This window comes from Coregonus lavaretus, assembly GCF_964263955.1.
Source record: "Coregonus lavaretus genome assembly, chromosome: 32".
Classification (NCBI taxonomy): Eukaryota; Metazoa; Chordata; class Actinopteri; order Salmoniformes; family Salmonidae; genus Coregonus; species Coregonus lavaretus.
The window spans coordinates 24697681-24721435 of record NC_140019.1 but is presented as its reverse complement, the minus strand read 5'-3'; the positions used below and the strand labels follow the sequence as shown (position 1 = coordinate 24721435).

The 23755-nt window shown below is 40.8% G+C and overlaps 2 protein-coding genes across 4 annotated transcripts; one reads left to right on the top strand and one right to left on the bottom strand.

The window, feature by feature from the left end:
* Positions 1 to 1128: 1128 nt before the first annotated feature.
* Positions 1129 to 8213, top strand: LOC311107465 (protein ATP1B4-like; the record flags this gene model as incomplete). Its single annotated transcript, XM_084149960.1, has 8 exons — positions 1129 to 1194; positions 2063 to 2288; positions 4208 to 4336; positions 4470 to 4577; positions 5215 to 5414; positions 6070 to 6126; positions 6253 to 6345; positions 6464 to 8213. 8 exons carry the CDS (start codon positions 1129 to 1131, stop codon positions 6623 to 6625), a joined length of 1041 nt encoding a protein of 346 aa, XP_084006086.1. The 3' UTR covers positions 6626 to 8213.
* A 4981-nt stretch (positions 8214 to 13194) lies between these two features.
* Positions 13195 to 23652, bottom strand: LOC311107794 (lysosome-associated membrane glycoprotein 2-like). Of its 3 annotated transcripts, none has more exons than XM_084150343.1 (9): positions 23520 to 23652; positions 21064 to 21179; positions 20252 to 20462; positions 19976 to 20137; positions 19548 to 19747; positions 19182 to 19301; positions 18977 to 19031; positions 18579 to 18749; positions 13195 to 15446 (listed from the first exon to the last, which is right to left on the bottom strand). In XM_084150343.1, the coding sequence occupies exons 1-9, from the start codon at positions 23563 to 23565 to the stop codon at positions 15301 to 15303; spliced, it is 1227 nt and encodes a 408-aa protein (XP_084006469.1). In that variant the 5' UTR covers positions 23566 to 23652; the 3' UTR covers positions 13195 to 15300. The 3 variants fall into 3 exon arrangements, with proteins under 3 accessions (XP_084006469.1, XP_084006470.1, XP_084006471.1); XM_084150344.1 differs by having other exon boundaries at positions 13195 to 14778; XM_084150345.1 differs by lacking the exon at positions 13195 to 15446 and adding an exon at positions 15590 to 18091.
* Positions 23653 to 23755: the final 103 nt, after the last annotated feature.

Here is a 23755-nt window from a genome sequence, read left to right as displayed (position 1 = left end):
ATCATGTATCTGATTTGACAGTCAAGGTGGGCACGTTTATAAGCACGTGTCTAAATAACTATCTTGGTCACTGTGTGCTTGCGAGAAAATTGCCCTAAACAAATAAGAAAAAAAAGAAGCACAAATGGTAAAGAATATATGTTTTCCCATGACGACATGCTTATGTAAAAAAAAACTAAAAAACAGCCAGTCCATGGGCTAACAGATCAGGACGTACCTGGAGTGCACATAGCTCTTGATGACGAGCACTACAGTTTTATGGCGAGCAGCGGATGATGGGCGGTTGCACACGTCAGAGAGTTGAAGAGACTTCATGCACGATCAACATATTACACTATTGGAATTTACTCCTTGCATTACATTTAGCATAGCCTACAGCAAGCAATGGCCATTTAAAAAGCACACAAATAGATACATTATTAATAAAACCCCAGTTAATGCAGCTTTAAGCACGACGGTGACTGACAGTAGCATGTTGGGAATGACATAGAAATAGTATTTTTGGTGCGCTGCGGCTTTGCCTGAGTCTCAGCTCAGCTCAACAGACAATGGGACTCTGGTGTGCGTGTGCAGAATGCCGTACATCGGTCCCTGCACTGTTGCCAAAAGTTCTTCTGGGATTAAAAAAGACCTTGCTCCCTCTCACCCACGATTCCCCCCTCCCCCTCCCCGTGTTCCTCATTTCAGTATGCACTCATTCACTCTATGATGCTCGCCTAGTTGAGAGGAGTTTTTCTGTGCCCGGCTCCCGATGTGTGCGTAAAACTTTCTAATGAAATCAAAAAATAATTTTTGACCAACCTAGAATTCGTTCTACTTAGGGTCAAGAGGGATTCAAGACAATCACATAACTTTCCCTGCAAAAGAAAACTTCAGGTATGTCAAGATTCGTTTTTTATCTTTTTGGGAAATCACACCCAGGAGCTGTGCCAAAATCAATTGTGGATAAAAACATTTGTAATAGTTTTTCAAAGTTGTTTGGTAGACCTCACACAAAATTGTCGAAAACAGTGGGGTGCAATGGATTTGTATTACTTTCTACGGATGTTAGGATGTGCCGCTTTAATTCCTTGGGGAAGGTAGTAGATGTGATTGGTTTAACAAGTACCTTTCTCTCTGTGAAGAATCATGGAGCCCAATTCTACTGCGGGAGGGGCTGAGGAAGAGCACCATGGAAACTACTCACCAAATCCAGTAAGTCCACTTTAGAAAACAGCGGATGACATGAAAACTAATTGATTTCTGGGACTCATTCTGCTGTCTACAAGTGCATCTTGCAAGAGGTTTGGGGTTCCATACCTCATGGATTTAATTCATAATTAATTAAATTCAATAAAATAAAATACCTATCTGCCTGTAACAGTTAACCCATCAAACCTGCATGCCATATATCAGATCTAGTTCTTATTTGGATAATTTAATCATCCAGAAAAGTAATATCATGGAAGGCCTACCAGTAATAGATCCATCTGCAAATAGCAGGATGATAAAAAAAAAAGTGTATTTGATCTTACAACATAAAGCAATTGAAAACGTTTTTTTTTTGTTCTTAAAAACTCCACTTCATTAAGAAAGTGACATTCTTAAAACCCCAGGGGGTTCCACTGACCACTGGGGATCTTTCTGGGGCCTCTCTATGCTGAGAATCAGTGTTTTACATCTGGCTGTCGCCGTGACCCTCCAGCTCGGCTGCAGCTGTTGCTCCAAGTAGGAAGGTCAACTTCGAGGAGGAGAGCCCTCCCAAAGAGGGCCACCAGGGTCACGACGAAGGTCAATTTAACGAAACATGATGGGACAGGACCATCGTGGAGTAGCGTTGCTATAGCGGATGTCATGCAGTTTAGAAAAATTGCATTTACTCGATAAATAGGGAATAATAGTCTTTATCTAAAAAATAAACATGGCTCTTAACCTAAAAAACATGGCTGATTATAATAATCCAAACATGGCTTTCTAAATGAGTTAGAACCAATAGATAGTGATTGACAACATCGTGGCAAGGCAAAGTCAGACTGGGGAGATTCTTACCTTCCCTTTCCCCTCTCTTTTTTCCTTGTGCCAGTCTGCCGAGGTGGCGCCTGGAAAGCACGCGGTGTCAGAGGCCTTGGAAGAGGTGCAGGAGGAGTTGATAGAACATCAACCTCTGGAGCAGGAAGACCTGAACTTTGAGAAATGGAAGCCCAAGCCCAAACCTAAGAGGACGCTCCACGAGAAAGCAGGCGACGTGAAGACATATCTATGGAACGCTGAGACCAGAGAGTTCATGGGCCGCACTGGGCATAGCTGGTGTAAGTAGAAGTGATCAGTAGTAGCAGAACTGCATGTTGCGCTTGCCTATCATATCACACAAAATATTCCACCCCCAAGATAACGACTAAAGCTTGTGCATAATGCAGTGTTCAAAACTGCAACATTAGGTCTACTGACACATTGGTACTTAACCTCTGTATAGATCCATTAACCTCACTCTCATTTGTAATCATTACAATGTTAATCGCCAATGGTTGAAGGCAAAAGTGGTGGTTTCGTGGCTTATTGTTTTTGGATGATGGGCTAGGGGGGGGGGGGGGGTTAGCAAGAGAACCTCGTTCCTCGCCTCTGCTCACTGTACTGTGAGTGTGTGTGTCCCCGAGCTCCATGTTTACATAGGTGCACAGACAACTCTGTCCCGATGCGGACAAAAACAAGGCTGCCTGGGGACGGATTCCCCGCGGGAGTGCGCTGTTCCGGGCCGTGCGCTGGCCAGGAATCACATTCCTCATACCCCTCACCTGGCTTTCCACCGCCTCTTTCCCAAAGCTCCCGTGAACTCTGCATTTGACCCTAGCGCGCTCGCGCCCCCACGGTCACAGGCGAACACATAGGGAGTAGACAAGTGGGGAGGGGTTTCGTAGATAGAAAAAGTTGTCAAATTTCGTTGGCTGTTCGGCGCAGTCCGTTAGACAAACTTTCTTGGCAGAGGCTGTTTCCTGGGGTTTCAGAGGCTGTTTCCTGGGGTTTCGGAGGCTGTTTCCTGGGGTTTCGGAGGCTGTTTCCTGGGGCTTGTTGAATCTGTGATGATGGAGCAGGGCTCTTGATCCGACAGCCTTGTTGCTATGTGATGCGTTTGGGTTTGAACTGTACCATACGAGAGCGGTCCAAGGGGCCAAGCTTTGAGAAATGTCTCAAGAAAGAGCATGTTCCTCCTGAAAACGTCAGAAGCTGAAAACTTGCTGTTTTTTCATCATCGTGCCCAGTAATACAGAAGACAAAACGCCAGGCTCAGGACAGGGAGCGATAGTTTCAGAAAGCAATGTGTGCACACTTTGGAAGGATTGGGGCCCAATGTGCCCCCTGGCAAGAAAGGAGAGGGGACTGAGTTTGAAGTATGTGATGTGTGTCCTGTGTGAGAGGAGTGTGAGAGAGGGACACATTAACAGAGTGGGGTGATCGGGGCTACTTGGAGCTGGCCGTGGCTCTATGGCTGCAAAAGACCGTCACTACGATGGCAACCGGAGGTTCACTGTGTTCCTGAGTGAAAGGACTGCTGGGAGAATTCTCACTGAGCTCAAACAGTAAGGCCTTTGTGGGCTCAGGGGACGCAAGGCTGGCTGCAACCAGTCCCCTGTGAAATTGCCTGCGCAGTAAAAGCCTCTAGTTTAGGGCACGTTTGGGTTTGATTAGTTGCTAATGGACTGTTAATTGCAATTTGGGGAGAACAATGGCAGGTTTTCTTTTTTCACACAGTTCAGATAATTTGAATGAGTTTGTTAACTAATATATTTCATAACAAAATACAAACTGATTGGAGTGATTCCCATTTGCAGACATGGAGAGACAACTCTTTTGTATTGGTTAAACACATTAGTGAGCATCCTGAGCAAAGCCATTATGAGTGTCTAGACAGCCCAGACAGTTCCAACTTCCAACATAGTAACAGGGGATTCTTTATACTTCATTATATACATTTTTACATTTACATTTTAGTCATTTAGCAGACGCTCTTATCCAGAGCGACTTACAGTTAGTGAGTGCATACATTTTCATACTGGCAACTCAAATCAAAGACTTTCCGTTCTGATGCCATGCTTGTAGTCTTTCCAATCCACGCTGATAGCCATAACCACAACTGTTACCCTCGGCGTTCTTCTCATCATGTCCATGAAATTGAGTTACAGTGACTGAGATTAATTCATTCTCTTTATCTACCCTCCATGTTACCTCCTAGTTCTGATCATCCTCTTCTACACTGCACTGTATGCCTTCCTGGCGGCCATGTTTGGTGCCTGTATGTGGTGCCTCATGCTGTCTATCAGCCCCTACTATCCAACCCACAACGACAGGGTGATGCCACCAGGTAAATATAAACTCTAACCCCGCCACTCCCTATTTCTCTATCATTCTATCCCTCTATCACTCCTCCGTCCCTCTATCTGTCCATTCTATCTGAACGTAAGCACAGTTGACTGTCTATGGGTTTCCTTTGGCAGGTATGACGATGTCCCCACAATTGGATGGGCACTATGAGATCGCCTTCAATGCCTCCGACCGCAAGTCTTGGAAGAAGTACGCAAAGCTAATGGAAGAACAGCTAAGACGTGAGTCAGATACATGATGGAATAGTTGGCATTTGGCCAAACTTGAAAAGAAACATGAACGGAAATTCCACCGTGAACATGACATTACCATGTAGATTCAAACGTTACTTTTAGCTGTATGTAAATGCGGAAGTGTGGTCTGAAAGTTAGCTGAGGATAGTGTTTGTTTGTGTTGGGTCCAATGGGATTTAAATGTTGGGGACATGTTGGGGAACGTTGGGGGTATGACATTGAAGCAGAATAGGCACACAGTAAGTTAATCCTCTCCCCCTACCTTCCCTACCTTTGTCCCCTGCCCCAACCGCCACTGGGAGAACTGCATGCTGGGAAGGGAAAGCCTCTTTGTGGGCAGAGCGTATCCATTGAGTTCTGCTGCTTTTTTTCCCTTCTTCAGTAGCCCGCTTTGGTCAGGCTGCCTGAATCAGAGGCCTGGCGAAGCAATTGGTTTATTTATGGGAGCCCACCCCTCCCCATCCCCCTCATTTTTCAACATTCTCCATTTCTATTTTTTCAACCAGTTGCACTCCTTGACATACAGTAGCATATACCATTCTTTAAATTATCAATGGTGTTTCAGTGCTAACCATTAACCCCCATGAAAAAAACGACAAATAATTGTTTCATGTCTCTCTTTCAGCGTACAATGACGCCGTACAGGAGCAGAGGAACATCCAGTGTCCGCAGGACGCGTACTTCTTGCAGGATGACCAGGAGGAGAGCGCAGAGAGGAAGGCGTGCCAGTTCAAGAGGTCCTGGCTGGGCGAGTGCTCAGGGCTCCAGGACCCCCACTTTGGATTCTCCCAGGGGAAACCCTGCATCCTCCTCCGAATGAACCGGGTAAGACACAGCTCAGATCGTAGAGATCTCCCCCATGGAGGACCCATCTGTTAGCCTGGTCCTGGATCTGTTTGTGGTGCGAGAATGACTCCTGTGATCGTTGTCATGCCAAACGTGCTTGGCACGATCATAGGAGTTGGCAAAGACAGTCCAAACAGATCTGGGATCAGGCTATCCCTCTATAGCATCAGTCACCTAACATGAACTCCATCCTAAAGCTGCATATATAATCAGCGATTGCTAAGAGATAGTGTTATCTGTGTTATAGACGTAAAGTAGAGTTTATAGATGAAATGGAGGATGATACCATTGAGGTAATCTGAGATGGATACAGACATTTCAGTGACATCTTGTGGCCATTGTGAGGAGCAGATAACAACGGTCTTGTGATATGATTACAGCGTTCCTGTGACTCAAGTCAATGTTATTATTGTTACCATTATATACTGTAACCTATAGTTTTATTGTCCCCATTTTGAACGTTTTCGAGTGAAACCTGGTGGGGATATCCAAAATGTATCTCATCGCTAGGTAGAAAACTGAAGACAGCCACTGTGAATGATAAATATGCATAGATTTACAACATTGTTTCTCATCAAAATGACGTTATAACAATACAAGGGTCCTTTCTTTGCTCTCATTCCTTTGCCTGTAGATACTGGGCTATTTACCTGGCCAAGGCACTCCTGTAAACGTGACCTGTGGAGTCAAGGTACAGTAACAGTCAGCATTCCTCCCTCCAAACATCACAGGGTGTAAAACATCTCTTCGTAACTGAATATCATAACTGCTTTAGTCACCAAAATATAACTCACTAGGTGACCACTCACTCTTTCAGAAAGGAGCGCCAGAAAGCTTGGGAGAACTTCAGTTCTTCCCAAAAAGCATTTTCAACCTGATGTACTACCCGTACTATGGGAAGCTGAGACATGTAAGTGAGGATTTTCAGCATCATGACTTCCACTGTTGCTCTCATGATCTAGATTATATGCATGATCATAGTGACGATAGCCACTCAAGTTGCTTGTGTCCCATATCCCTTCTTCCAGGTGAACTACACAGCGCCGGTGGTGGCCGTGCGTTTCAATGGGCTGCAGTACGACACCCACATCGTTGTAAAATGCAAACTCAATGGCAAGGGCATCATCAATGATTCGCCTACCGATCGCTTCCTAGGCAGTGTGTCCTTCTCCTTCGATGTGGGCGCATAGTAGTATTCCCCATGCTGCATGCTGTCCCCATGACAACCAGAAGACAGGAGAATATAGGAAAAAATCTCATTATGTTGAATCCTTGTTTTGCATAAAATAGTTGACCAGCTTCTCTCTTCTCCCATTCCCTCATGTACTCTTGTGCCTTTTGCTGGAAAAAAACAATAATTTGGAATGTTAATGGATCATAAGCACACACACACCACACAGACACCTCACCGATAGTCCTGAGCACAAGCTAAGTAGAGAAACTGAACATTACCATTGAATACTACGCAAGATTAATACCACTAGCTAGGTTTATGAAATACAAGGCTCATCTCACAGGTAGTTAGTCTCTGTAGCTATGCAATTTATAATTTAAGACATTATTAATATACATAAATACCTACTGTACAATAAGGATATAAGAGGAACATTTTAAGCACATTTTGATTTGAAATCAAATTGTGTACTAATTTCTTTTGAGTTTGTACCTTTCAACAGCATATCTATTGTGTTTTGTAGACTCCAAGGGCTACAATATGAAGAATGGTAAAGGCTGGACACTTTTACTTACACAGTAAGATAAACAGTAAATGACTAGGTTACATTTCAGGTTTTACACAGTAAGATAAACAGTAAATGACTAGGTTACATTTCAGGTTTTACACAGTAAGATAAACAATAAATGATTAGGTTACATTTCAGTAAGATAAACAGTCAATGACTAGGTTATATTTCAGGTTTTGTTGTTGTTGTTTGATAGCGCCTTATTCTACATTTATTGATAATATACACTGAGTGTACAAAACATTAATATTGAGTTGCACCTCCGTTTGCCCTCAGAACAGCCTCAATTCGTCGGGGCATGGACTCTACAAGGTGTCGAAAGCGTTCCACAGGGATGCTGGCCGATGTTACTCCAATGCTTCCCACAGTTGTGTCAAGTTGGCTGGATGTCCTTTCTTGATACACATGGGAAACTGTTGAGCGTGAAAAACCCAGCAGCGTTGCAGTTCTTGACACAAACCGGTATGCCTGGCACCTACTACCATACCCTGTTCAAAGGCACTTAAATATTTTCTCTTGTCCATTCACCCTCTGAATAGCACACATACACAATCAATGTCTCAATTGTCTCAAGGCTTAAAAATCCTTCTTTAACCTGTCTCCTCCCTACACTGATTGAAGTGGATTTAACAAGTGACATCAATAAGGGATCATTGCTTTCCCCTGGATTCACCTGGTCAGTCTATGTCATGGAAAGAGCAGGTGTTGTTAATGTTTTGTACACTCAGTGTATCAGCCCTATGCTGCCATTTTGTTTTCTTTTGTATGAACACAAGACTGCTACTGAGACTGTAACACTGCAGGCTGACTTTGATCTCTATATTAGCTGATGGAAAGTAAGATCTACTGTGGAAACAGACAGAGGTCACACTGTTGCTAAACTTGTACGCCAGTCTTGCACGCTCTTAATGAAATAACAGGCTATTTTCATATAGGCCTAGAATTAATCCTTGTTACTGTACCTTTTCTATGATTCTACTAAACCTGGTATCCATGTATTTATTCTGATATATCCTATAATAAATACAATGTTGATAAGAACAATGCTTTTTTCCATAGGAATGTATCTTTTTTACATGCAACTCTTTTCTTACGTTGAAGGTTGTCAAGCACAGTACATTAAACATAACTTATTACACATGAACAAACAAGATAAAGTAATGACTATCCTTTAGCCGTCATTCTCTGAAGGTCTACTTTTCCCAGATATACACTCCCCTACATATTTATTTGGACAGTGAACCTAAAATTTTAAAACATGCGTCTCTATACTCCAGTATTTTGGATTTCATATAAAATGTTTTGTTATATGAGGCGACAGAACAGAATGTCACCTTTTATTTGAGGGTATTTTCATATATATCTGTTTTACCATTTTGAAATTAAAGCACTTTATGTATCTAGTCCCCCCATTCGAAGTTGTCATAAGTATTTGGTTAAAAGTTAAGTATTTGGTCCAATATTCCTAGCACGCAATGACTACATCAAGCTTGTGCCTCTATGTGAGATATTTATGCCTCTGTAACTCTCACTCATCATTATTCACGATTAATTCATGATTATCCGTAATCATGGTAGCATCCACATGAATGTTGAAGTGTTCAGAAACATATTCTTATTTACAATAAAAGTGACTACAAAATGACACAATACATTATTTACCGTTCATTTCTATTGGGCACAACATAATCCGGACCGAAACACAACCAAAACAAACTGCAAATGCATCCATTGCCATCCAACAAGTTTGTAGAGTCAAAAGCTTTATGTAGTCATTACGTGCTAGGAATATGGGACCAAATACTAAACTTTTGACAAAATGTAATACACTAAGGGTTGGTTTCCTGGAAATTGACTAAGCATAGTCGGACTAAAAAGCACTTTTAATGGAGATTCTCCACATGCTTTTTAGTCTAGTACTAGGCTTAGTCTGTTTCTGGGAAACCAACTCTATAAGTGAATTTGTCCAAATACTTATGACACCTTGAAATAGGGGGACTAGATACATAAAGTGCTTTCATTTCTAAACGGTAAAACAGATATGAAAAACCCTCAAATAAAAAGGTGACATTCTGTACTGTCGCCTCATATAAAACATTTGATCTCAAATCCAAAATACTGGAGTAGAGACACATTTAAAGTTTTAGCTTCACTATCCAAATAAATAAGTAGGGCATTGTAGGGTATGTTCAAAGGCATTGCAGAATGATTTATTCATTTTATTCCATAATGTTGATATGGTACAGTCAATGATCAACACTGCCTAAAGATATGGAGACTCAAGCTAAGAAATATTAAAATGGTGAGCGTTATGCCAATTCATATTGTTTAATAAAACCACTGTAGCAAATGTAAACAATAAACATGAAATTATATTGACTAATTGAACAATGTGTATCTGTCATTATGTACTGTAAACATTAGGGGATTCACACAAAATCCAGAAAAAAATTACATGATTTCACACTTCCAAGTATAAGACCACAACGTATCAAGTCAGATTAAATTACATTGTTTATTTGAGGCTTATTGATGCACAAAACACAAAACAATATGGGAATCCAACCAATCCATTGGAGAGATGAAGTGTAGATCTATCCATTGTTCTCTGTAATAAATTGAGCTTCCATAGGGATAGGCTCATCTGACCTTAAAAGGAGAAAGAATTTGGGCACCTACCAACATACCAGTGATGACCCCACCCACAGCACAGCACTGGGACTGCGTCTTTTGAACAGGGCCTGTATAGAATACAGTGCCTTCAGAAAGTATTCACACCCCTTGACTTTTTCCACATTTTGTTGTGTTACAGCCTGAATTTAAAATGGACTGAATTTAGATGTGTTGGTCATTGGCCTACTCACAACACCCCATCATTTCAAAGTGGAATTATGTTTTGTTTTTTTATCTTTACAAATTAATAAAAAATGAAAAGCTGAAATGTCTTGAGTCAATAAGTATTCAACCCCTTCGTTATGGCAAGCCTAAATAAGTTCAGGAGTGAAATGTGCTTAACAAGTCTCATAATAATTGTATGGACTCACTCTGTGTGCAACAATAGTTTAACATGAATTACTACCTCATCTCTGTACCCCACACATACAATTATCTGTAAGGTCCCTCAGTCAAGCAGTGAATTTCAAACACAGATTCAACCACAAAGACCAGGGAGGTTTTCCAATGCCTTGCAAAGAAGAGCACTTATTGGTAGATGGGTAAACATAAAAAAAAGCAGACAATGAATATCCCTATGAGCATGGTGAAGTTATTAATTACACTTTGGATGGTGTATCAATACACCCAGTCCCTACAAAGATACAGGCGTCCTTCCTAACTCAGTTGCCAGAGAGGAAGGAAACCGCTGTGATTTTACAGAGGCTAATGGTGACTTTAAAACAATTAAGAGTTTAATGGCTGTGATAGAAAACTGACGATGGATTAACAACATCGTAGTTACTCCATAATACTAACCTAATTGAAAGAGTGAAAAGAAGGAAGCCTGTACAGAATAAAAATATTCCAAAACATGCATCCTGTTTGCAACAAGCCACTAAATTAATACTGCAAAACAAATGGCAAAGCAATTTACTTCTTGTCCTGAATACAAAGCGTTATGTTTGGGGCAAATCCAATACAACACATTACTGAGTACCACTCTCCATATTTTCAAGTATAGTGGTGGCTTGCTAAACTTGTATGCCAGTCTTGCAAGCTCTTAATGAAATAACAGGCTGTTTTGATATAGGCCTAGAATTAATCCTTGTTACTGTACCTTTTCTATGATTCTACTAAACCTGGTATCCATGTATTTATTCTGATATATCCTATAATAAATACAATGTTGATAAGAACAATGTTTTTTTCCATAGGAATGTATTATATATTTTTTACATGCAACTATTTTCTTACATTGAAGGTTGTCAAGCACAGTACATTAAACGTAACCTATTACACATGCACAAACAAGATAAAGTAATGACTATCCTTTAGCCGTCATTCTCTGAAGGTCTACTTTTCCCAGATATACACTCCTCAACATATTTATTTGGACAGTGAACCTAAAATGTAAAAACATGCGTCTCAATACTCCAGTATTTTGGATTTCAGATCAAATGTTTTTTTATATGTGGCGACAGAACAGAATGTCACCTTTTATTTGAGGGTATTTTCATATATATCTGTTTAACCGTTTAGAAATTAAAGCACTTTATATATCTAGTCCCCCATTTGAAGTTGTCATAAGTATTTGGCAAATTCACTTATAGTGTATTATTTGGTCCAATATTCCTAGCACGCAATGACTACATCAAGCTTGGTGATTTCACAGAGGCTAATGGTGACTTTAAAACAGTTTAATGGCTGTGATAGGGGAAAACTGATGATGGATTAACAACATTGTAGTTACTCCACAATACTACCCTAATTGAAAGAGTGAAAAGAAGGAAGCCTGTACAGAATAAAAATATTACAAAACATGCATCCTGTTTGCAACAAGCCACTAAATTAATACTGCAAAAAATTTGGCAAAGCTATTTACTTCTTGTCCTGAATACAAAGTGTTATGTTTGGGGCAAATCCAATACAACACATTACTGAGTACCACTCTCTATATTTTCAAGAATAGTGGTGGCTGCATTATGTTATGGGTATGCTTGTTATTGTTAAGGACTGGGGAGTTTTTCAGGATAAAAAATAAATGGAATGGAGCTAAGCACAGGCAAAATCCGAGAGGAAAACCTGGTTAAGTCTGCTTTCCACCAGACACTAGGAGATTAATTCACCTGGCAGCAGGACAATAACCTAAAGGCCAAATCTCCACTGGAGTTGCTTACCAAGAAGTTCCCTGAGTGGCCAAGTTACAGTTTAGACTTACATCTGCAAAACAATCTATAGCATGACTTGAAAATGGTTGTTTAACAATGATCAACAACCAATGTGACATAGCTTGAAGAATTTTGAAAATAATAAATGGGCAAATATTGTACTATCCAGGTGTGGAAAGCTCTTAAGAGACTTACCCAGAAAGACTCACAGCTGTAATCGCTGCCAAAGTTGTTCTACAAAGTATTCACTCAGGGGTGTGAATACTTACGTATACTGAACAAAAATATAAACGCAACATGCAACAATTTCAAAGGTTTTACCGAGTTACAGTTCATATAAGGAAATCAGTCAATTTAAATAAATAAATAAATTAGTCCCTAATCTATGGATTTCACGACTGGGCAGGGGCACAGCCATGGATGGGCCTAGTAGGGCATAGGCCCACCCACTGCGGAGCCAGGCCCAGACAATCAGAATACGTTTTTCTCCACAAAAGGGCTTTATTACAGACAGAAATAGTCCTCAGTTTCATCAGCTGTCCGGGTGGCTGGTCTCAGACGATCCCACAGGTGAAGAAGCCGGATGTGAAGGTACTGGGCTGGCGTGGTCTGTGGTTGTGAGGCGGTTGGGCATACTGCCAAATTCTCTAAAACGATGTTGGAGGTGGCTTATGGTAGAGAAATGAACATTAAATTATCTGGCAACAGCTCTGGTGGACATTCCTGCAGTCAGCATGCCAATTGCATGCTCCCTCAAAACCTGAGACATCTGTGGCATTGTGCTGTGTGACAAAACTGCACTTGAGTGGTCTTTTGTCCCCAGCACAAGGTGCACCTGTGTAATGATCATGCCATTTAATCAGCTTCTTGATATACCACACCTGTCAGGAGAAACTCACTAACAGGGATGTAAACAAATTTGTGCACAGAATGAGAGAAATAAGCTTTTTGTGCGTATGGAAAATTTCGGGAATCTTTTATTTCAGCGCATGAAAAATGGGACCAACACTTTACATGTTGCGTTTATATTTTTGTTCAGTATAAATTTGACATTCTACTTTCAATAAATTTGCAAAAATGTCAAAAAACATGTTTTCACTTTATCATTATGGGGTACAGTGTGTAGATGGGTGAGAAAAAAAAAATGAATTCAGGCTGTAACAACAAAATGTGGAATAAGTCATGAGGTATGAATACTTTGCTACAAAACAGGAACGCAACTTTATTTTAATTCCCTGCCCCAACTGAAGTTCAACAAGATTACACCATCTCAACATTCTTCATCAGATGGAGACAGGGTTGGTTATGAGGGGAATAGTAGTGCAACAAAAAGGCACAAAACGACATCTTGGGGGCAAAATTAAACAGCGGTCCTATGTATTGGTACAGAACAGAAAGTTCATGCTGAATAATGAGCATGATAATAGAACAATAACGAAATATCATCCTTGGTCAAACACACAATGCATTTCACTGGTTTATTAAAAATTCAGGCTGTTCATTTACCTGCTTTGAAATGGGGAGGTCCAGAAAGGAGTTTCATTTCTGTCCAAGCTTTGGTCATAAAATCATTCGGGCTAGAATATGTAAATTATTGTACTTTATATATGAAGCCTGGGCAGTGTTCAGAAGGACACACCGTAGCAAAACTGTTTGCAACGGGAAAGGGTTATTGGTTCAGGTAGTACCTCCCCGTTTCACTACGTTTCAAAACTCTCCCTATTGAACATGACCCAGGTAGTAGATGTCTTAACAGGAAAAGGCTATAGGGACACTCCTGACAGCAAACCGACATTTCAATTTTGTTTAGTCATTTTGCAGAGTCCCTATAGCCTCGGTCTTAACAGGGCCATTTGTGATACCTGACCAGAGACTATGCCGCAGTCTTCCTTTCCCTGAGAGGGGATTTCTTCCCATTAGAGAAAATACAAAACATAAAAATCACGTTTATGCAACTGCTCCAAATGCTGGTTGGTACGTGTCTTTGTAAAGTTAGTTTCCCTTTTATTGTACTAGGACTAAGAGAAGATTAGTGCAGGGGGTACAATAACATTTAATTACAGGGAATTCACAAAAATAATAGATAGATATTTTCTCATTCTACAAAGATTTAACAATGGATACTTAGATATGAATAGCAATGGCTATGAACTTTCAATAACTTCTTAGTAAAATTCTATACAAGGGAGTAATTAATATACATAGAAATATAATGCAGCACATAAACAGAATAGTGAGAGAAAACAGCCTCATTCATATGAGCCTCTCTGGGAATAAAGAAACTGATGCCCATGATACTTAACTCCATGCAATTTACATCCAAACACACCTGGTGCAATACCACTGATCATTTTGACAGGTTTTGGTGCTAAATGATTTCAGTCATTGTTGGTGTCAAAAAATAGCAACAGACGGTCAACTTTCAAAATCACTGTTGGGTGGGGTGATAATTAGGGTAGGAGTCTGAACAAGGAATATGCTGGGGGTAAGGTCAAGGAAAGATCCATTGGAAATGGAAGGGAAAAGATTGGATACCATAGAAGCATGTTGTGGGGGGCTTGCGTGTTGTGGGGGGCTTGCGTGGGGAAGGATGGGAAGGAATGGGTAGAGGCAGAAGCAACTGGGATTGGTTGGATTATACAGACTGGTAGCCGGTGCGACTCTTCCTCCGGCCAATCAGGTAAGAGATAAGCACAAGGATGATTAGGAAGCCGAGGGCCACGCCCACAGCGATGGGCACCAGAAAGCTCAAATCAGAGTCCATGAAGCACTCCACGGCTGCCACAGAGAAGAGACAGAAGAAGGGTTAGCAACATTAGCATGCTAGCGATTAGTCTGAAGAGAGAAGAAACAGGATTTGGTTAAGCTTTTCACAGACAACATGGAGGACATGAGGCTCGAAAAGCAGCAAGACATCAGATCAGAACCCAGACAGTCATCTACAACAACATGGGTGGTTGGGGGTTCTGTCAGAGCATGGGCAGTTACGAAAATATTTGGCCATCATCTGCCATCTATAGTCAACCATGTTATAAGTGAGGAATAAGAGACGTTAATCAATCAATTCTGATTATATCTACAAGAACTGTTACATGCCAAATGTTATCAACGGAGCCAAGCAATTTCTTTAACACAGCACACATCTTCTCCAACTCATTGTTTCATGAGAAAGAGATTTCCTTCAGGTGAATTTCACAATAAGGTTAACTCTGCACAGAGCATATCAATTTGTAGTTAAATTAAAATCAACATGTATCCTGATGAGCAAAGATCCAACCTCAGCATAGCCAGTGGGGTCATTTAGAAGTGCTCATAGCCAGAGCCCTGGTTTCTCTTTCTCCCAATGAAATAGGCGATCAATACAATGAGGACCAGCACAGTCAGAGCAACCCCGATGGCTATAGGAACGACCCAGCTCTCTGTCGTATCGTCTCGGCAATCCTCCGCTGGGTGACAGTAAAGGAAGTGGGCATGAGGGAGGTTGCAGGGTGGAAGAAAGGTAAAACATCAAAATAGTGAATGCATGGTCATACTGAGACGCTTCTCAGTCAAGAACAATTGGAAAACAAAGAGTGATTTACTAATATTTCCAGGGGACCAATAAACACTTTTATTTCTATCATTGTAAAATATTAAAAATGTTCCACAACATTTTTTTGATGGACAATTTTCATTCCCATTTATTGCAGCTAAAAGCCTATTGAAAAGGAATTCAAAAATGAACATTTGTTTGGAGCCAGACGGAAGAAAATACAATTTATCTTACATTTGGAGGATGGGCCTGTCCTGTATTAGGGATTTTCCTTTTCTTAACATGCTGCATTTTGAATTCATAAACTAGGAGACATTTAGACCAGTGGAGAATCCATTAAATGCAAAGATATCAAACCTGACTGAATCGCAAATGGACAAGCTTCATTGAGTAAGGCACATATTTGTCACAATCATAACATTATGTCAAGTGAATGAAAATTGGGGGTAGTAAATGTTAAGTTTCTAAAGGGTATTTTAGGATTGATTTAATACAGTGTCTGAAAATTCAATTTTAGAATCATAGTAACAAACAGGATTTGTACAAAAGCAGTGCATTTTCCAAGACACGTCACATGGACTGTAAAGCAACACTCAAAATAATATTTGATAAGGAAAAAAATCTAAATCATTCTCATAATACAGAATCTGAAGAAAAATTGGTTGAATCAACAGCAATTAAAGGCGGCAATCAAATGTATTCATGTCTCATTCTGACCACCGCACTAAAACATAATACCTATTGTAACCCATCCTAACAGTACAAAAATAGACACATCCTGTGGACAATCATCCTTACTACCACTCTCTGTCGATAGGTGCAATTTACATGGGGTCAACTGGGGTTAATTCCATTTAATTCAAGAAGTAAACAAAAATTCACATTCAAATGTTTCTCACTGAAGAGCAGAGAGGACAATTGGAATTAGAATCAGTTTATTGAAATTGACTTGATTCTAAATGGAATTGACCCGAGCTATGTTTACAAGTTCCCCTTACTAACTGGCAGCTTTCGGGAGCAACAGCAATGGCTATACTATACACGGGTGTAATAATTTTACGTCAAACTTACTCAACGATTTAGTGCATTTATATGTACAAAATAATCACAATCTGCGAAGAATACGTTTGAATGGCAGCAAATAAGTCAACTACAGCTATCCCTTTTTGAAACCTAATGCCAACATGTCATGACGGGAGAGGGGTTTGGTTTTACCTTTCTTTTCAGGTTCATCTTTTACATCCTCATGGACTTTTCAGAGTTAATTTAACACTTCAAGGTAGATTTCACACTACACAAAATGAGCCAGTCAGTCAAAGGGCTAACACATAATGCAGAGACAAACAGACATTAGTGGCAATCATATGTCAACTAGTGTCGTGTGTGAACATATAGGGACAGATCCCTTGTTTGGTAATGCCAACTTGGAGAAGGCACTATATGCCAATAATACCACTGTTTTTTAGTGGCCACACAGATTTCATGTCGTAAAGTCATCCCTTTCCAGATTCAAACTACTGTGACTAGTGGATGATCCGTAAGGGGAGAGAGGAGAGCAAAGCAGAAAACCTTTATCCTAGTTAGTTAGTAAGGAGTTCCTGAGACAAATCAACAAAGCTACTCAATGTCGTCTGATTGAGCTGCCAGGCAAATTCTAAATGTTCAAATTTGTCTAAATATTGCGCTGATATGATGTATTGTGAGGATGAATGAAACCACAAAAGAAAGGTTGAACTAAAATGTACACAAACATTCAATAAGAACATAACGAAACAAAAGAGGGGAGGGAGCAAGTGCATGATTCATAGTGACAACGGCACGGCCCCCCAATTTTCACAACTCCTCGTGAAAATGTGCAAACTGTAGCACAAGGACTCTGACTGGAGTTTCTATAAAAATGTACTACTTGATAAAAAGAGAGCCTACACTGAACAAGAATCATCTGGAAAGTGATGCAAGGAAATGGAGTGTCATAAGATTCAACCACTTTCAGAGATTTTACAATAAATAAGGTCTTCTATACAGTACTGGTAATGGTAAATACAGAGGCAGAGAATCATGCACTGCTCCTTTGGAACAAAAAGGGAGAAGGGGGGGAAAAATCCAAAGCAAATCAAACAATAGGGAAATTACACACAAATAACAGGGGTGGTCCAACCTGGTCCTGGAAAGCGGTTTTGAGTCTTCAGATTTACCTGAACAAAGCTACTCAAGTCTAAACCTAAACGAAGCTACCCTAATCTCAAGTCTAAAAGCAGCTCTTAAGAGTGGCTGAAGTAAGGAGACTATAGTCTGACTATTCCAGTTGTGTGAGTCAGTCATTAATGGATAGATGGCACAGCCAATCCAGGATCAGGCTTTGGGAACCCCACCCCGACACATAAGGATCAAACTGTGTTCTGGATTCATGATCAGAGATTGCTTTTTAAAGGGTCTGATATCCCACATAGGTCTTCCTTCGACCAATCACATTCACTACAATGAGAATCAAGCAGCCCAGGGCGGCACCAACAATGATTGGGATTAAGATGCTGGTGTCATCCAGTGAACATTCATGGGCTGCAGACGAGAGAGAGAATCAATGAGCACGACTTGGAACATCTCATCTTCTCATGCTCATTTGGTTTTTAAATCAGTTTAAGCAGGGGCAGAAACATGGCATGGTATCAAATACATTTGAACATTTTAGTCATTTAGCAGTCGCTCTTATCCAGAGCAATTTAAAGGAGCAATTAGGGTTAAGTGCCTTGCTCAAGGGCACAGACAGATTGTGTTTACCTAGTTGGCTCGGGGATTCGAACCAGCGACCTTTCGGTTACTGGCCCAACGCTATTAACCGCTAGGCTACCTGCTGCCCTAAATACTTAGCTGTTTCTCAACAAACTGGACAGAACCTATTCTACTGATGCCAATAGTTGTTATTATTGCATATGTCTCAGCTTCAAGCATATTCGCTGCATTTGGCTCTAGTAACCCTAGTAAGCTGTAGCATACGGCTAACACAACACAAAGGTATTGATGACAATTCACCATCTCAGTCACCTACCTGTAGCGAATTCGCCTTTTTTGACTCCAAAGGGCTGGACGCGAAGCGCGAACGTGTAGAGAGTGAGTGTGTCGGTGACGTTTAAGGTCTGCTCCTTGTTGCACATGTAGGAGCTGCCTACCGCCGCCACCCAAACGGACATGTTGGTATTGGCTGCAACGACGGGCGCCCCTGGAAGTAACACAGAGTGAGGAAAGAGTGGAGAGAGGTTTTAATATGCATTGTATGTACTGTGTATGTATGTAATGTATAGTGTATATTTCTTATAAAGCTGCACTAAGTCCAAGACAATTTTCCCCTGGGGGACAATGAAGTCGATCCTATCCTAATGTCCAAATAGGGACATGGTTTTCTACGCTAGTGCTTTCTGAAAGGGTTTGTAGTGCTATGTTGCCTACCAGTGGCTGGTTTCACTGTGATGTTCAGAGCGTGCAGGTGGAACATCTTGCTGTCCTGTAATGAGCAATGAAACACTTTGAACAGAAGGAGACAAACAGACCTTACGCTGCACCCTACCGCCTTAGTCCAGCTGTCTACAAGCTAAATGCAGACAACCAGGATAATACCGGCCTTGGTTGCAGATTTTTGGCCTTGTCGACTTACGTTGCTGAAAGTGAACATGATGGTGATTGTGTTCGATGTCAGTATGAGGTCGCTGCTGTTGACCCCACAGGCACCGCCCACATTAGTCGCATTGGGCACCAGGTTGATGGTCTCCACTTTCTAATAAAGGGGAAAGGGGGATACCTAGTCAGTTGTACAACTGAATGCATTCAACTGAAAACACCAGGTTCATAAACAACAAGAACATTAACATACTAGCAACAACAACCTATCTTCATAGACAAGTCATGTTCTCTGTGACAAACATGTCTGAACCTTTTCTACTGAACAGGCCATTGTTTGCTAAAATAAGAAACATTAAAAAAAGGGCCTACTTTACAATGGCTATCCTATGTGTATACATACATCTCCTTGCTTGTAGCCTATCCGCAGGCCGAAGGTGGCCATTAAGCAGGCTGTGCTGTTGAAGTCGGGTGCAATGCTGTAATTTCCAGTAGTGGGTGTGGGCAGTGTAGGGGTAGGGGTAGAAGTGGGGGCAGCTGTGGTGGTAACGGTCGTGTTGGGCGCCACAGTGGTGGTGGGTAGGTCAGCGGCGCATACAGTGTCTGTGTGGGAAGAACAGAGAAAGACTTGAGTTCAGAGAACAAACAGGGTTGGGATCAATTCCATTTAAATTCAGTTCACTTCCTGAATTGACTGTATTGAAATGGAATTGACCTCAACTCTGGAGAACAGACACAGTAATATATTGTTTGACATTATGCATAGTAAATCAGATCATTTTGGAACAGTTGATCCTACAATGGCCTGATGCTTGTTCTCATGCAACCTACCAGTGTCACTTTTGCTGCCGTTAGTCACAAACGCCTGTAAAGCAACATCATACAGTGTCTGAGTGACAGACTCTACTTTCAGGAGAACTTTGCTCTTGCAGGAGTAGTAGGTATCCACACCCACGTTGGTGATTGTTGGCTTTACCATCACAGACTTGGTTTCTAAACCCAAAAGAGATTCAGTCAAATATCAGTATGTGTCATATCAACTACAGTACCGAATTGGTATATCATGAATGAACAGTATCATGACAAGGCTGTGTAGTCATTAGTTACCGTTTGACGTAGAGTTGGGGAAGACGCTTGAGTCGTTGAGGTTGTAGGTGAAGACAATGGCATCTACTTGATACGTTTTGGTGTCCTTAATGAATTTAACGGCCCAGCTGTGCCTGTCTCCAAAACCGAGTTGCAATGTTGATGTTGTGTCATTGCAGGTGCTCCCTTCTGTTGTCACATTTTCAGGCAGTACAAAAAGAGCCGTTTCGCTCTGAAAGGGGACGAAAATATTGGACAGTCATTAAGATATTGTGATAAGAGGGGAATCCATTCCTGTCAAGTACTTTCCCAGGAACAGGGCTATTTCAGATGCTTGCGTCATGAGAAAATAGTACTGTTGACATAACATAACAGTGTGTCCGTTCTTATGATGGATTAGGAGGAAAAAAAAGGAACAAAATAATATTTTATATCCTGGGAAATATCTAGGCCTATAAATCATCCGACAGATGGGATTTAAAGAGAAAAAAATAATAAGAAGAAAGTTTTTTTTTTAATTTATAAGGCCTATACTTATTGACCTCCATAAAAAAACTTTGCTTGGTGGGCGAAACAACGAAAGAACGCCACCTGCTGGAGGGAGACATTTTCCGCCAAATTCGGCCTCTCTTCCTCTCTGCTAATCCCGGATGTGAGTATTGTCCGCTCTGTGATTGCATTCAAAACATTATTTCTCACAGTAAGAAGCTCGACTCAACACTTTAATAAAGCAGTGCGATACCTGGAATGTTTTAAGAGTTCTTTATAGGCTTATTAGTACTAGCCTGCAAATTAAAAACATTTAAATACAAGTAAATATACAGATTACGCACCTTATTTACACCAACTTCATAGGTGACTGAGAAGTTGACCATCAAATTGGCGTAGAGGCATAATTTATTCTCTGTGTTGTTGACGGACACCTCAGTTGCATGTGACAGGTGGAGTTCTGCAACAGAAATAAACAGTCTTGGGTTATAATAATAACGTATGAGGCAGACTGGTAAACAAACACATTTTCAATCAATTCAAGGTAAATTCATCAAAAAACATCTTATCAGCATAGGTAGGCTAGTCTAACATGCGTTTTGATTATTTTCTACTTCCCTTATACAAGTAGCCTAATGGCATCAAATTACTGTAAAACTCAGACAGTGGGGGAACACACCATAGGCTAATGATTTCCTAACCGTATTTTTATTTTTTTAACTGTTGATTAAACCATTCATCAGCTGATTACTCTCATATGGGACTAACTGGTAGGTCACTGTTAGGCTTGACCCGGAGTGACCTGATATCAGAGGCCCTAGCTTGCAACATAGGACTCTGGGGCCATTTCTCAGGCCAAATGAAAACATTCTAATGGAAATAAACATTTTATGCATATGAGGGGAAAAAACGATCAGATGTTTACTACTGAAAACAAAACTAGAACTAGGATTCTGACTGTATTGAATATCAAAAGTGAGTCCTGGCAAGATATCCATGGGCTCAATGTGTACATTCCTTCTATCAATCATAACAAGGGGATTGGTTTATAGACAGCAGCTGCTACAGCAATCACTTTTTTAAGAAAGGGTACCCCAACTGGTTTTATTTGGCCCCCCAAGATTTCTGAGCAAAAAATTAAGACTGTAAAAACACCAGGAATTCCACTCCAAGTGATTTTAATTTTGGAAATCTGTTCCCAAGCATAATAGAGAGACATGATAATATACAAATAACAATAATAAATTGGATTTATATAGCACTTTTCTACCACCTGGGGTACTCAAAGCGCTTTACATAGTAGGGGGAAACTCACCTCCTCAATGCATAGCACCCACCTCAGTGATGCATGGCGACCATTTTTGTGCCAGAACGCTCACCACACATCAACTATCAGGTGGAGAGGTCAGGAGTGATATGCCAATTAGGAATGAGGGGGATGATTAGGTGGCCATGATGGAATGTGGCCAGGTTGGGAATGTAGCCATGATAGTTGGGTGAACACCCCTACTCTTACAATAAGTGCCATGGGATTTTGAATGACCAGTCTGGACACCCGTTTTAACTTCCCATCAGAAAGACGGCACCCTACGCAGGGCAATGTCCCCAAATGTAATCAAGGTTTGAAATGATTATATTTTAGTCAAATATTATCTGTTTAGCCTTCTTCCGGTCAATTAGTAGTCTAAACGTATTTATTTTTGTATTATGTTCCTGCCCCCCAACGATCCGCTCAAGAAAAAAATTGGCCCGCGGCTGAATTTAGTTGATGATCCACGGTTTAAGATTTCACAGCAGCCGTTTTACAATTAAACACGATTGGCAAAGTGCAATCAAGATATGCTTGGTCATGAGTTGCTACAGATTGTACGCGAGCTAATGTTATAAATATAACCAACGATTTTTGGTGTCCATTACTCATTACTTGGCTTTACAGGAAAGCAGGTTAATCTGTATGGGGCTTTCCTGTACTGGACACCAACAATCTTTGGTTATATCACATTATCTGGCGTACAATTTGTAGCTAGGTCATGAGACAACTTCCTGATCAACTAGCTTGCTAGGTAGCTAGCTAAATAAGATACAACTGAGGTGAGAATCCTTAATTTCATTTTAGCTTAGATTTTGGATTGAACTGGATTTGCAACAGTAGCTGGTTGCATATTGATAGCTACGCAAATGTCATGCAACAAAGTGTGACTACCGTTAGTAGATTAGTAACTAGCTAGCTAACATTAGGTGTTCTGAGCCAAGACGAGTCATATGCTGTTCCAAATGAATAGGGTGAATGAAACTGGTGGATTGTTGACAAGTTGAGGTTTGGTAGACACAATAACGACGCTATAAAGCCAAATAAAATGTCAAAACATAATTTGGGGTTATAGCTAGAGACAGCGAAAAACTCGTTATTTTCCCTGTCCACCCAGGAAGAAGTCCTATCTGCAACATGAGCTGTCAAGACAAAACAGATCAAATGCAAAGCAACAGCTAACTAACACAGGCGTGTTACCTAGCTAACTAACTAAGCATGACAGATCAACAGTGCCTTAAACTTCAAGTCTGAGATTATGGAGGCCTTGATAGCCTCTATATCAATTTATTTTTGGAGCCAACGTTTAACTAATATATAGTTCACGTTTGTTAGCTAGCGAACGTTACTGGCGTAGCAAAGAAATAGCTAACAAGCTAACATTATCTGGTTTAGGATAGGCCTGAAGTGACAGAGCACCTAAAGTTTCCTCTTTTGTGGATCACTATGTTAGCCAACGGTGATACAAAGCACTATTTTGTGTAAACATACCATTTCCAAGAGCCAGGAACAAAACCAGAAACGCGCAGCAAAACATGATCACTTGGTAGCCAAAACACTTAACCGGGAAACAACAGCTTTCGACTTCGGCTACCCTCCAAATGTGCAGCTCGAGCGCATCTACCGCAACTGGAAATGTAAGTCATATGACTTGCGGGCAGGGCTTCCAAACAGTCATTGGCTTCTTGTCAAATAAACACGTATCAGAACTCCACAATAAATGTGAT

Bases quoted from the DNA above. Each gene is read 5' to 3' on its own strand.
- LOC311107794 (XM_084150343.1), bottom strand. From the start codon at position 23,565: ATGTTTTGCTGCGCGTTTCTGGTTTTGTTCCTGGCTCTTGGAAATG. The intron at 21,180-23,519 runs GTATGTTTACAC...TTTCTGTTGCAG, and splicing joins GTTCCTGGCTCTTGGAAATG to AACTCCACCTGTCACATGCA. The intron at 18,750-18,976 runs GTAGGCAACATA...TGTTACTTCCAG, and splicing joins CACAGTGAAACCAGCCACTG to GGGCGCCCGTCGTTGCAGCC.